The sequence below is a fragment of the Sprattus sprattus genome (assembly GCF_963457725.1).
Source record: "Sprattus sprattus genome assembly, chromosome: 3".
Classification (NCBI taxonomy): Eukaryota; Metazoa; Chordata; class Actinopteri; order Clupeiformes; family Clupeidae; genus Sprattus; species Sprattus sprattus.
The window spans coordinates 36,741,618-36,755,543 of NC_137922.1; the positions used below are offsets into that span (position 1 = coordinate 36,741,618).

The window sequence follows — 13,926 nt, forward strand, 5'->3', positions numbered from 1 at the left end:
CCCGGGTCCGGTGGACCCGAATACCCTGTATGTAACACAAATGTGTAGGGGGGGGGGGGGGGGGGGGGGGCTGGGGTTATGGTGTGCGTTCAATGAAAATGTAGACTGATATCTGTTCTTTGCATAAAATGAGCCAAAGCCAATGAGTTTGTGTTTAAAAAAAATATTAGAAGTATTATTTTTGTTTTGATCAAAAATGAAAATGGTTCCCACAGACCCGAATACCATACAAGGGTTAAAGCAGCCATACAGAGTTCTGTTCCAAAACTAGTAAGCCAACTACCTTAAAGGCATGCAAAAACCTTGCAAAGACCACCAACAGCCCAGCTGACACTGATAGAAGCTTGCCAAAACACTAACTGGTGTCTTTTGCCTGGCAATGTCATGTGAGTGAAAGCTTTTCTTCAATTTTTGCAAGGTGTTCCAGCCCTGTACACAGAACGTCTCGGTTACTTACGTTACCTCGGTTCCTTAAGCGCGGAACAAGATAAGCTACAAAGTATCCTGCTTATTCAGAAAAGAGTAAGAAGCTGAAGTTCCAAACCCAACTCGCGACTAACAGATATCTACAGAATGTTGGTCTCTCGAGGATCTACGTTTGAAAATCTTCAGTTACAAACGGAAGGTTGAGTTTGATAGCAGCCAACAAAGAGTCTGTTGCATGATAGCGTATGATAGCTTGCAATATTTGTATTTCCCCGATGTTATTTGGTAACAGAATAGAGAATGTATACATGGTAGAGAATGTATACATGGCAGAGAGTTGTGTAAGGGCATATGTTGCTCTAAGCCAACAGGTTTATACGGTTTAAATAAATGAGCTCGAGATAGGTGACTAGCATTAGCTAACGGTTACTTTAACCGCTAACTTCAGTTAGCTGATGTAATTACTACTGTATAGCCAAATGTTAACTTAGCTCACAGCTGTGTGTGCAAGTTAGTTCACACAATTATGGCGGAAGACCAACGAATTAGTTTTTTACAGTATGTTACACTTAAGACCTTAAAATTGAAGCCTGACAAATGGCAAAAGTTCATCGGTGGAGAGGAGAGTCACACTGCAATTGTCACTTTCTTTGAAAAAACCGACGTCGAAGAACTGGTGATATCTCTCAATGCAGCTTCGCAACTTGAAGTTCATCTCGGATTTCCTCAATCAGTTAAAACAAAAGCAGTATATTTCGTTAAACATGACAATGTAAAAATAACCAAAGATAACATAAAACAAATCTACATTGGAGATGTCGCCAATTCACCAGTGGAAGCCACTATTGGAGTTATGGAGGAGGTAAGTGTAAACATGAATGACCCTGTCTTAATTTTTGACTGACTAGCATTACTCTAGGACAGAGGTAGTGGAAGTCACAGCTTGTTGAAGTCACGATGTTGCTTGAATGCAGTAACATAAAGTTATATGCTTTAATGGTGAAACCTGGACAGGAATCTGTCACGCAATGGAAAAGAACATCAAATTCTCTGCATGATGTTATTCATCCACATTTTTGGAAAAGAAAAAAACTGGTGACACAACATGATGAATGGAATCTGCCCTCTGTGCACAGGTTGTCTACCCTCTACACATAAATGGAGACAATATCAAGACTTGGCCCAAGGTTGTGTCTGAAGATGTTACACGCCACGCCCACAAACTTAAAAATGAAGTGTTTGTGGTGGGAGGACAAATCAAAGGGAGAACCTTTCTACCACTGCCAGAAAATTGTGATGATTATAACCAGTAAGACAAACCCACTCATAATTGTCTTCACTGATATTGAGTTTGTCAAGAATTTTAGTTACACTTTTCCCCTTTGTCCTTTCAAGGTATTCTTCGACAGTTGATAGCAGTATAATGCATGCATTCGAGACAGTGATAATAGACTGGACCCATCAAGTGTCAAATGTACTAAATAAAGATTCAGCCCAGCCAATACTTGACAAGCTCAATCCTCTTCCCAAAGTGGAATTTGATTTCTGGAATAACAGGTTGAAGAATCTTGAATGTATTAACCAACAGGTACAATTAATAAAATACTTGTGTGAAGTTACAGCCTTATACATTTACTCTGTGAAAAAACATGGTAATTATGCATTTTTCTTCCCAAGCTAATGGATACCAGAGTATGCAAAATGGCAAAAATTGTAGAAAGTGTAGGAAGCATGTACTGGCCTGCTCTGAACAAAATCTACAAAGATGTCCAGGAGGGTAAGCTTTTCTCATTGGATTTGGATTTTCGGTGTTTCACTACATATTTTATGTATCTCATAATAATAATCTCTTCACTACAGGCCTGAAAGAGGCTTGGGACATTGTTATGTTCCTAAAACCACTGCAGAAAATCCTTGATGAAATTGAACAGTTGGATTATCCCCTGGTAAATCCTACATAAATCACTGAAGTTTAAATGTGTTCAATTTTATTAGTAACAAGTGACCGCACAATTGTCTACGGATCAATATTGGAATTTGTGTTTTTCTTTTTTTTAAGCTTCCTTCTTACATTGAATCTGTGATGCACACAGTGTGTCTAATATGGGCACATTCAGAACAATATAGTCGTCCAGCCAGAATCATCGTCATTTTACAGGAAATCTGCAACCTCTTTATTGATATGGTATTTCACATTTCATTGCAAATTTATTTAGACATTAAAAGCAAATATTTTCACTTGAAAATCCTCAAAGAAATATAATATATTTTACATTTAACATGTGTATTTTGGAAAAGTTAAAAACCTTATAACCACCTATACTGTTGCAGACCAGAAATTATTTGGGTCCTGAAGAGGTGATGAAAGGCTTGCAAGGAGAAATAGACGAAGTACTAGGGACTATCAGAACAAGTATAGTCGTTCTGGTAACCCTCAGAGAGACCTATGACAAGTGCAGGATGAAAATGGACAAATATTTCATAGTAAGTACTCAACAGTTGAGTCTGTGAGCAATTTTCGTTGCATTTGACAAACTTTTTCACATTTAACATTCTGAGAGCTTCCCAGAGTTTGTAATATATAATAATGGTGGAGGACCCAACTAGTTCATCCTGAGACAAGTAAAAAGGACATTGATCTGCCATACGAATACACAGGGGAATTGAGGCAGGGGGGTTATTGAGTTTTAAAATGGCCAACTTCACTTCATAGCATTTTTCAAGTATTTCATAAAATGTTTTGTGGGTGCTATTTTGTATTTTATTACCTATAGGAGCGGACAGCTAAACACTGGGAATTTCCATCATACCTTGTCTTCACAAAACTTGATGCATTTTTACAGCGCTTGAAGATTATAGAGGTAATCTATCATTCTGTGTTTAAATGCACCTCTTGAGAAGGAGAAATACTTGTGATTTTTTTTTTTTATCTTGACATTGTTTAAATTTCCTTTTAGGATGTGTATGTTGTCTCAACGGAGCTTTTAAAGCTTGAAAAGGTTGACGTTCAGGGTGTGCGAGGATGTGCAATGGGGTCCCTGGTCTTCAGTATCTATGAGGAATTTCTAGAGCTTGTGAAAATATTTGCTGAATGCAAATATGATGCAATTGATACTGATGACAAGGTATGTCAGACAATGTAGACTGTATAATACAGCTGTTAGACACAGCTAACTTCACTGTTATCGGGAAGAAAAAAACGTCATCAAAACGACATCGCTTTCATTCCCCAGACGTTTGATGAGGACTATAAAGAATTCCAAGAACGAATTGTGGACATAGAGAGACGCCTGGGAACTATACTCTGCCAGGCTTTTGATGACTGCTCATGCAGTGAATCTGCTGTGAAGGTCAGTTTGGTAACCTTTCTGCAAAACTGACAGGCTCTTGATCAATGCTAAAACCATTGTTTAATTATAACAAGTCTATCTAATAGGTTTTATCAATGTATCTGTGAAAGTTTTCTGTGGCAATGTTTGCAGATAATACAACACAACCTATATGCATCCTTTATGCTCTACTTTTCTAGCTCTTTGACATGTTTGGGTTTATCTTGGAGAGGCCTCATATTCAGTCACAAGTCGCCTCCAAATACAAAGATCTGGTGGATATGTTCAGCTCTGAGTTGGATATTACCAAGCTGGTGTTTGATGCCCAAATGTCTGCAGCAGAGATATGTAAAGGCATTCCTCCCATATCAAAGAACATGCCTCATATAGCTGGACAACTGAAGTGGGCCCAAGAGTTGCGAGACAGAATACAGACTCCTATGACAAGCTTCAAAGCAATCTCTCATTCGTATGTGCCATACAAAAATCTAATTCCAATACTTCCAAAGAGTGAACTATGATAAGTGCAGGTCATTTTTAGCATGTATTTTTCTGCATCAAGGTGTATGGACACTGACGAAGCCAGGCTTGTTTTCCAAAAATATGATGAGATGATGAAGCTACTGCGTGACTATTGCACCCATGTATACACAAACTGGACCTCCCAAGTTGATGTAGACTGTAAATTCAATCTGGACCAGCCCCTCCTCTTACGGGACAAGGAGAAAAATGTTCTCACAGTGAATTTCAATAAACAGGTAATGCATTTCCTTTTTCACGCAGTATGCCAGGTAACTTGTTTTTGTTTACTGCATCTTGTGTTACAACGTTACTGCATCCTGTGCTCAAAGCTCGTGGCAGTGTTGCGGGAGGTAAAATACCTCACCATTCAAGGAGAGGAAGCCATTCCAGCCAGTGCAGCAGATGTCTTTGGAAAGTATGAAACCTTCAGGAAGTATGTTAGCAACCTGGATCTCATTGTCTTCTGGTACAATGAGGTAAGCCATACATTACTGTAAATCTATAATATTTAATTTGGAAATAAGAAGCTAACCTACAGTTAAATAATGTGTTATCCTATGTTTTCTTACTCTGGTCCGCTGATTGTTACCTTTAGGTTAAAGCTACAGTGCTACCAGTGGAGTTTCCTCTTATAGAAAAGGAACTGACAAGCATTGATGAGCAGCTCTCACAGGCTGAAACTACTCTGTGCTGGAATAGTGATGGTGGGTATTATAACATATTGGCACGCAACAGATAATCCTCAATCAGCTATTCAACTGTCACTGTTGAGCCTATTTCTATCCTCCCCATTGATTTACGATGTTGCCTTTGGAGTCTTACACCAATCAAGATGATGCGGGGGGAAAAGATTGAACTTAGTTGGGCTATCTCCACTACAGGTGTGTGGGAACATATTCAGAGAATGAGGGACACCTTGAAAGATTTCCAAACGAGGATCAGTATGGCTAAAGCTAACGTCAAATCCATGCTTTTGATTATGGATGTAAGTATCTGGTAGCAGACTGCACTAAATGCATTCAGAAAAAAACACCACCACACCAACCTCAGTTTACTAGAAAAACAGACATCCTTGAAAGTTGATCTCTTGTCGTTTGCTTTGTTTTAGGAATGGTCACAGGCTCCTATCTTCGAGAGGAAGGACAACAAAAAAGAATCACTGCTTGATCTGGAGGGCCGGCAAACTACATTAAAGAAGAAGTACAACGCAATCCAAGAATCTGGAGTTAGGCTGCATAAATTGACAGAGGTATTGTGTAGTCCTATATATGGCTAGTGCTGTGCATGCTCATGTTCAGACATTTTAGGTAAGGTATAGTCAGATGTCAAATAATATGCCTATATTACTCCGGAAACAGGAAAATAAGCAGCTGTTCAGAGCAAATGAGAACTCACAATCTTGGGAAGAATACATAGACTATATTGATGATAAGGTCTTGCATGGATTCCTCAATGTTGTCCATGTATCACTGAAATTCCTTTCGAAAAATATGCATGCCGAGGTAAGAATTCCACTCAAAGTGATATTTTGGATTATTTTTACATGTTGATCCTGCTTTCATTAAGTAATGTTCTGCTTGTTTTTAAAAACTCTGTCTTGTAGAATTGTAAATATCCTTTATTTGAAGTACGCTTTGAACTTGATGATGAAGACACATACTTCCACCCATCTCTTGGTTATGGTGTGACTAATGGTTTCTACGACCTGGTGGAGAGCCTGATTGAGGATGTCTACGAATGTGCTAAACTTGTACCACGTATTACCTTGACTAAAACAATGGCCTACAACGTGAGTCGAATAATTCCAAATCCAATAAAAATTGAACAGTCTTCGAAAAAACCTTCAAAATGCGCTCTCTTAAATACTGTTGGAAATATCTCCTTATAAACCTTAAACTAACACCATAACATACATATAAAGCTTTAAGTTTCAGATAATAAGCTGGCTAGGCAACATTAGGCATTATTATTGCTGTTTCACTCAGCTCCTAACGGCTGTATTACCTAGTGTATCATCCCTTACATTCTAATGTTGTCTGATGATACCCTCTCTAGGATGAGCTGGAGGAAATGTCTGAGTTAACTGACCTCCGTGAGGAGATTATGAACCAGGTTCTTGAAGCAATGAAAGAGGCCCAAGACTACCGCGAAGGCCTCTACAAGTATGCATACTTATGGCAGGACAGCCGAGAGGAGTTCATGGAACAGTTCCTGCTGTATGGTAAAGTGCTCACCCAAGAAGACATTGAGGCTCATGGAGATGAGACTGTCCCCAGCAACCCTCCTACGCTCAAGGAGTTCAAGGGAGAGGTAGGGGTCTCAGGAAAAAAGACCAGCTAGAGTATTGAAGCCTACTTCATTAATTAGAAAAATATCTTGATGCATCCTTGTTTTTTCTTAACTGTAGATTGACAACTATGAAAACTTGTACAAGGCAGTGAGCATGCTAGAGAACTCTACATTGATGCAGCGGTGGCTTCAGATTGACACAAGGCCTTTCAAGCATGTCCTTCTAAACATAATCAAGAGATGGAGTCTAATGTTCAAACAGTACCTCATTGACCGAGTTACCCATAGGTAGTGTTGATGACAAACTTTGAATTAAGCACTTTATATATTAAATATTATGTAAATAATCATCGATTGACAAAGAGTAAAACCTTACTGTGCGTTTGTCTTAGTCTGAAGGACCTAGACTTGTTTATCAAGGAGAGGAAGTGTGGCCTCTCTCAGGCAGTGGAGGAGGGAGACTATGAAGGCCTGGTGGAGGTCATGGGGAACCTGCTGAAGGTGAAGGACCGGCAGGCAGCCACAGATAATATGTTTCACCCGCTGAAGGAGACCATTGAGTTCTTGAAGGAGTTTGGCGAGGAGCTTCCAGACGAGGTCCACGCTCAACTGCAGGCAAGTACATATATCCAACTTTTGTGCTCCATGGGTAGTTATCGGCTTTGTTTGCTCAACAAACTTTCTGGCCTTGTTTTTGCAGGACCTCCCGGAGCACTGGAACAACGTGAAGAAGTCTGCCATTCAGGTGAAGCAGAATGTTGCTCCTCTGCAAGCACACGAAGTAAACATCATTCGCAGGAAGTGTCAGCAGTTTGAGGTATGTAGTTTCAGAAAAGCATAACAGTTTTAGGCATTTTGGACATCGGCGTTGAGGTATGAAAGATTTCACTTGTTCCCACAGATTAAGCAACATGAGTTCCGAGAGAAGTTTAGAAGTCTGCCCTTCTTCCTCTCCTCCTATGAAGAGCCACACGCAGCTATGGATGAGGTAATACTGCTGAGCTTGGCTGTGGGGTTAAAGGCATTTATCTTCAAGCCAAAATATTTATCCAACCAGCCACATTTTTAACACAGATTGAGGACATTGAACAGGACAGGATTTTGTTTTCATTAGAGTTAGAACATTCACATCTTCTGTTTTCACAGAAGTTGAGTGAAGTTGATTGTAAATAGAACACTATTGGGGTGGTGTGGTGAAATAAGCACCAATCCTTAGCTGTCTCATACCTTAAATCAAATAATCAAACACTATGACGTGATAATTTGACTCGACCATTTTATCCCCAGCTAAAGGATAAAACACGATGTTTACATTTTCACAAAAGAGTAGACACATAAACTCATGCACAATGTGCAATTCTTACTAGAAAAACATTTATTTGTTAAACCATCAGTGCAGTACAAAAAAATCTTAGCTTGTGCCATGTCATGTACATGGACTGCCTGTGTCTGTCACTCCCCCACTCTGAAATTATCAAATCGGCAATACCCCAACATAGGAGTAACAGTGTACCCACTGTGGTTCTTCTGTGCTTCTTTCCTATCTTAGGTCTGTTCAAAATACATGCTCTTTTATGCTCTTTTTTTCAGACTCAGGAGGCCATTATAAATTTCGAAGAACAGATGGTGGCATTGTCTCGATCAGCCAGCCTGTTTGAAGTAAATGTCCCCGATTATAAGCAGTTGAAGGCCTGCAGGAAAGACATAGTCTTGCTGAAGGAATTGTGGGATATGGCATTGCTGGTAGGACATTTTAGACTAATTGTTACATCTTCGTTAAAACTCACACTATGATATTGCAAATATGTAAGCATGAAATGTCAATTATCTGTTTCCCAGGTGAAGGGAAACATGGATGACTGGAAGACTACTCTATGGAAGGACATCAATGTGGAGGACATGGACTTGGAAACCAAAAAGTATGCCAAAGAAGTTAAAGGCCTGGACAAGGAAATGAGGGTATGGGATGCCTTCGCTGGACTGGACAATATGGTGAAGAACATGCTGACGTCCCTGCGGGCTATTGGAGATCTGCAGAATCCAGCCATCAGAGATCGCCACTGGCTTCAGCTTATGGTGGCCACCAAGGTACTGCAGAAGATGTACACCAACATGCTGATTTGATCATGCGCAGGTTAACATAGCTGGTAGCATATACAAAATCAGAGCAAAACCATCAGATATTTTAAGAGATAGTTTAGTTTAAGGTTTGGCTGAATCTTTAATGCTGTGTTGGGCTTCCGATGGATCTCTTCAGTGTGAGTATTCAATTGTCTTCCCCGTGGTCACTGCAAATTGATATGACTGTGACTGTGTCCTGCTGTGGCCTTGTGTCATGACCTTTAGGTGAAGTTTGAAATGTCAGAGAAAACCACATTTGAAGATTTACTCCAACTCAACCTCCATGAGTTTGAGGATGAAGTGCGTGGTATAGTGGACAAAGCTGTCAAAGAGTCTGGCATGGAAAAGGTACACTTAACCTACCAACCCTTCTGAAAGCACTACAATGTCAAAAGAACATCCTTGTTCCCTTTTTCCATTTGTTTTCCTTTTCCACTACTTCTTAGAAGCACCATTCTCTCCCTCTCTGTCCTGTAGATGCTGGGAGAGCTGGATAAGATATGGAGTACCATGGTGTTCGAGCACGAGCCCCACGGCCGTACAGGCACCATGCTGCTCAAGCCCAACGAGGAGCTGGTGGAGACACTGGAGGACAACCAGGTGCAGCTGCAGACTATCATGACCTCCAAGTACATCGCCCACTTCCTGGAGGAGGTGTCCAGCTGGCAGAATAAGCTCTCCACCGCCGATTCAGTCATTTCCATCTGGTTTCAAGTGCAGCGCACCTGGACCCACCTGGAGAGCATCTTCATCGGCTCAGAGGACATTCGCACGCAGCTGCCAGAGGACTCTGCACGCTTTGAGCGCATCGACCTGGAATTCAAGGTAGCCTATACTCTTCGATTAATAGTGCAACTGTTTGTAATGAAACAAGTAGGCTTGGGATCCATGTCTTTTGAATGGTTCGATAATTTGAAAATGTTCCCGATGATTATCGATATATCAATCAGCATTTTTTCAGGTAGATAAAAATAGCTGTCTTTGCTAAAAATAGGCATCTCTGCTAGAAAATAGAAATACGTAGGTGATTTTCCCTGAGTAATCTAAGCTGTAAAGAAGGGGTACTCAATAGACGGACTACGGTCTGGATCCGGACTCAGACACATTCAAATTTGGACCAAAGCCAAAATCAACATTCTAATTGAATCATGATCCAAGCGAGTTTACATTGGTGCCTGATTTGGGGATGTATATTTTTTCCCCACTCGATGTGGTTTCTATCTTCCGTGTCCAGTCCAGTGGTCCAATCAGGAGTATGGCTGTCACGGTTGAGGAATTTTCCCTGCAGTGAGACAGGGGGCCCAATATTGCGGTATGCAATATTATTGCACCATTTTTTCCCCCCATCTATCTAGCAAATAGAATTGCAAAGTGTGACGTATTTTCCATGGCAACTGGTTCCACACAAAACGTTCAGGCTATCTAATGTAGGCTAACGTGCTACTGTTAGAAAGTTGGCAGTTTGGCAGATTGCCACCTCGGAAATCACTTCAACCATTATTGCTGGTTACAGTAACTGTGTTATTGGATAGTACAGTGTCTATCTCTCGGTTACTTTTGAAAAATTGAAGTGAAGACTGGCGTAACTCAACGTTCTATGTCTAAAATGATGTTGCGACTGTTGCGCCACGCTGACGCTGAGAGGCTGCTCTCTCTCTATGTCTAGTCCTAAATGTTACGCCTTGTGGAGAGGAGACTTATGTTAAGACAGAGAACGTTTTCTGTGTTGGTTTCTATAGTTATTTTCACAAAACTGTTGAGTGCAGCTAAAAAGACAAATATAACCATGGCGCGTCTAATTTATAGACTGTATAATGAACGTGCTTTAAGACGTGAGAGAGTAGTGCAAGACATAACTAAGCCACTGGATATACAATGATGAGGAGTTAATTCAAAGGGTTCGTTTCAGTAGGGTTGAGCTGTTTTCTCTAGTCGACGAACTGTCAGACGATTTGCGATTTCAGTCAGACCGAAATGCTGCCGCCAACGTTACAGGTTTTAATTGCACTGAGGTTTTATCCAAACGGCGCATTTCACCGTGGGGGACATGACCGGCGTGCATAAATCTACAGCTTAATAATTAAATATATTTATGTTGGTCATACTTCTCAATCAATGTTCTTATTTCCGAATCAGATAAATTACTCATTCTTTCACGATCCTCCTTAGCTAATTACAGGAAAAGTTACGAACTGAATGAATGAACGTTAATGAATGGGTATCATGGCAACTTATGTTTTATTCTAGAATTCCAAGGGCAGTTTCATGAACGCGCATGTTACGGCCAGTCTTAGTTAAGACTGGTCTTAAATTTTGTTGGTGCAACAGGCGTTAGATATGGGCCTAAGACCACTCTTAACAAAAACTGACTGACTTAGGACTTATGACAGTCGTAGCAAAGACTAGTTGGTGCAATCCGCTCCAAGTCACATGCGGTGATCGCGATGGCTCATTATCTACGGCTAGATCGATTTGTGAACGGTATCTTTTTCTCAGCAAACGAAAATAATGGCGTGCTCTTAACTCGACAAAAAACGAAAAGTTGATTCCAAATATCGCGCATTTCAGAGAGAGTGGCTGAGAAGTATGCATTAATGCTGCCTGTGGGGAGTACAAAACCAATGTGCTTAATCTGCAACGAGACGGCAGCCCTTGTCAAAAGTGGTAACGTGAAATGTCACTATGAAACAAAGCATGCACAACAACAACATTCAAACAAAAATACCCCCAGAACTATGAGGTAAGGGCTAAAAAATAAACCATCTGCAATCATCATACCAAGCAACATGCAGTGTAATAGTTAGATCAGCCACACAAGCTGGCATACCTCAACATACTGTTGTGAGTCTGCCTTTTCAACCATGAATATGGTGAAGAACAAATTAGGAGCACACTCATTAATGAACACTTACATCAGTGCCTCCGTCTGGCCTTTGCACCTTTTATACCCAAGTTTAAACAACAAAAAAGGTGTCACCTCTCACATAAATAAGGCCAGACCACATCACCTTTTGTGCATAGGTCGAACCTTTTTGTTGGAGTTTTGTTTTTGGATTTTGACCATCACTGTTCCAGACCCTGGCCTGAATGGAAATCTGGTGATTGGACCTTTTGGGTTTCTAATTGAGTACCCCTGCTGTAAAGGCTTATTGATTTTTCAGTGTCATATAAGTGCCAGTAGAAGGAGCAATATTATCCTGTCTGTTTGTGAACAAGCAGTGGAGTTGTCATCTTATGAAATATAATAATGTCACTGATCCCGACCCTGATCACCGATCAAGCCACATGCAGGCTGCGTCACATAAACATGGTCTTACAACACATATACACATCTGGTATTTCCATACATATTTCTCAACACAACGTTAGTGTGTGAGCTACAAAGTATTCTACCTTAAACTCTCCACCACATTAAGCGGCTAAGTATCTCACCAAACATTGATATGAGTTGCTGTTTTTGTTTCTAACCCTTTCCCCAAAACTCTCCAATATGTTTATTCACCATATCATTAGCCTAATTTACCTGCAAAAAACATCCACAGTCAGCACAAGTTATGGGTGAGAGGTGGGCAGGGTAAATTGGTAATAATTATAGAAGGCACATGTAAAGCACCTCATATTAACATTGCCTAATTTGAGTTTGTGGTTAATTTTTTTTCTTCTAAGGAAATCATGGCAGACGCTGTCAAGACAACAAATGTAGTGGAATCCACTAACAAAAAGGGTCTTCTGGGGAAGCTGGAAGATTTAGAGACAGGGTACCGTTAACACATTATTTTGCTCTTATTTTGAATTTGAATGTTGACATGTCATGGCAGTGTGTCACTGTCTAGCAAAAATCGCCCATTTCATATTATTTGCTGGAAAAATTGTCTAATATCTTGTGTATTTCCATCATCAGACTGGCAATGTGTGAGAAGGCTCTTGCTGAATATTTGGAAACCAAAAGGCTGGCTTTTCCCAGGTTCTACTTTGTGTCCTCTGCTGATCTGTTGGACATTTTGTCCAATGGCAACAACCCTGTTGAGGTAGTGTCTAAAAAAAATGCATCAAAGTACTGATTTATGTTTTGAATTCTTGAAAAATCTTGTAATATTTGTGTTGCTTTTAGGTCAGCAAGCACCTGTCCAAGCTGTTTGATAGTCTGTCCAATTTAAAATTCCGTATGGATGAGAATGACCAGCCACTCAAGTCAGCCCTTGGAATGTACAGTCAAGACGGTGAATACGTCGAATTTGATAAGGAAAGTGACTGCTCTGGCCAGGTAAACACAAACCGGTTTAAGTGGAAAGCTCAGTGTGTGTGTGTGTGTGTGTGTGTGTGTGGGTGCCTTTGGAGTTTCAACATGCTCTTTGTTCTTCTGGCCAGGTGGAAGCGTGGTTGAGTCGTATCCTTGAACGCATGGTGGAGACACTGCGGGAAAAGTTTGGGGAAGCAGTTCAGACATATGAGGAGAAGCCTAGAGAACAATGGCTATTTGACTACCCTGCTCAGGTGCTTGACAGTGTTAAATCATTGTAGACTTCCACACTCATGGCTTTAAGTGACAAGTAGAACAGATAGACCTCAGCCTGGGGACTGGGATTTAACACAATCCAATCCGATTCTCAGTATATCGTTTTGTTTGCATATAGTTTGATGACGTAAACAGATTGGATGTTTAGGTATTACATTAACAGGTATAACATTATATGGTTATACTAACAGGTATAACATTATATGTTTCTGCATAGGTTGCATTAGCCACCACTCAGATCTGGTGGACCACAGAGGTAGGTATTGCTTTTGCCAGACTGGAGGAGGGCTATGAGAATGCACTTAAGGACTACTTCAAAAAGCAGGTTTGTCCCCTCACTAAGCATAGTTGTCCATTGGGGCTCTTTTTGACTTACCTACTGTATATTGACAGTGTCTGGTTCCACACAGGTCGCCCAATTGAATGCCCTCATCAACTTGCTTATCGGAGACCTGCCTGGGGGCGAACGTCAAAAGATCATGACCATTTGTACAATTGATGTCCATGCTCGTGATGTGGTTGGGAAGCTGATCACTTCCAAGGTATGTGCTCTCCAAGTTTAGTTTCAGTTTAGATACATCTCAGTGTATTCCCATACAGGCAGGGCTCGAAATTAACTTTTTGCCTTACCAGGCAACATGGCTGGTAGATGAAAAAATGTACCAGCCAATTATATTTTTTACCAGCCAAAATTAAACCTGCCATTTCAGACCTACTCTGACA

General features: G+C 40.6%; 1 protein-coding gene across 1 annotated transcript in view; it reads left to right on the top strand.

Moving 5' to 3' along the window:
• Positions 1 to 3,455: 3,455 nt before the first annotated feature.
• Positions 3,456 to 13,926, top strand: part of LOC308362739 (dynein axonemal heavy chain 17-like) — a gene marked incomplete at its 5' end in the record, with an annotated part of 37,914 nt that continues 27,443 nt past the window's right edge. Inside the window, 19 exons of the mRNA XM_080835466.1 lie at positions 3,456 to 3,551; positions 4,607 to 4,753; positions 5,386 to 5,502; positions 5,881 to 6,066; positions 6,333 to 6,587; positions 6,685 to 6,854; positions 6,959 to 7,181; positions 7,267 to 7,383; positions 7,468 to 7,554; positions 8,157 to 8,309; positions 8,406 to 8,654; positions 8,913 to 9,035; positions 9,165 to 9,512; positions 12,354 to 12,445; positions 12,589 to 12,715; positions 12,799 to 12,951; positions 13,056 to 13,181; positions 13,421 to 13,528; positions 13,614 to 13,745. Of these exons, the coding sequence (XP_080691592.1) occupies positions 3,456 to 3,551; positions 4,607 to 4,753; positions 5,386 to 5,502; positions 5,881 to 6,066; positions 6,333 to 6,587; positions 6,685 to 6,854; positions 6,959 to 7,181; positions 7,267 to 7,383; positions 7,468 to 7,554; positions 8,157 to 8,309; positions 8,406 to 8,654; positions 8,913 to 9,035; positions 9,165 to 9,512; positions 12,354 to 12,445; positions 12,589 to 12,715; positions 12,799 to 12,951; positions 13,056 to 13,181; positions 13,421 to 13,528; positions 13,614 to 13,745 (3,009 nt within the window). The remainder of the gene's footprint in view (positions 3,552 to 4,606; positions 4,754 to 5,385; positions 5,503 to 5,880; positions 6,067 to 6,332; positions 6,588 to 6,684; positions 6,855 to 6,958; positions 7,182 to 7,266; positions 7,384 to 7,467; positions 7,555 to 8,156; positions 8,310 to 8,405; positions 8,655 to 8,912; positions 9,036 to 9,164; positions 9,513 to 12,353; positions 12,446 to 12,588; positions 12,716 to 12,798; positions 12,952 to 13,055; positions 13,182 to 13,420; positions 13,529 to 13,613; positions 13,746 to 13,926) is intronic.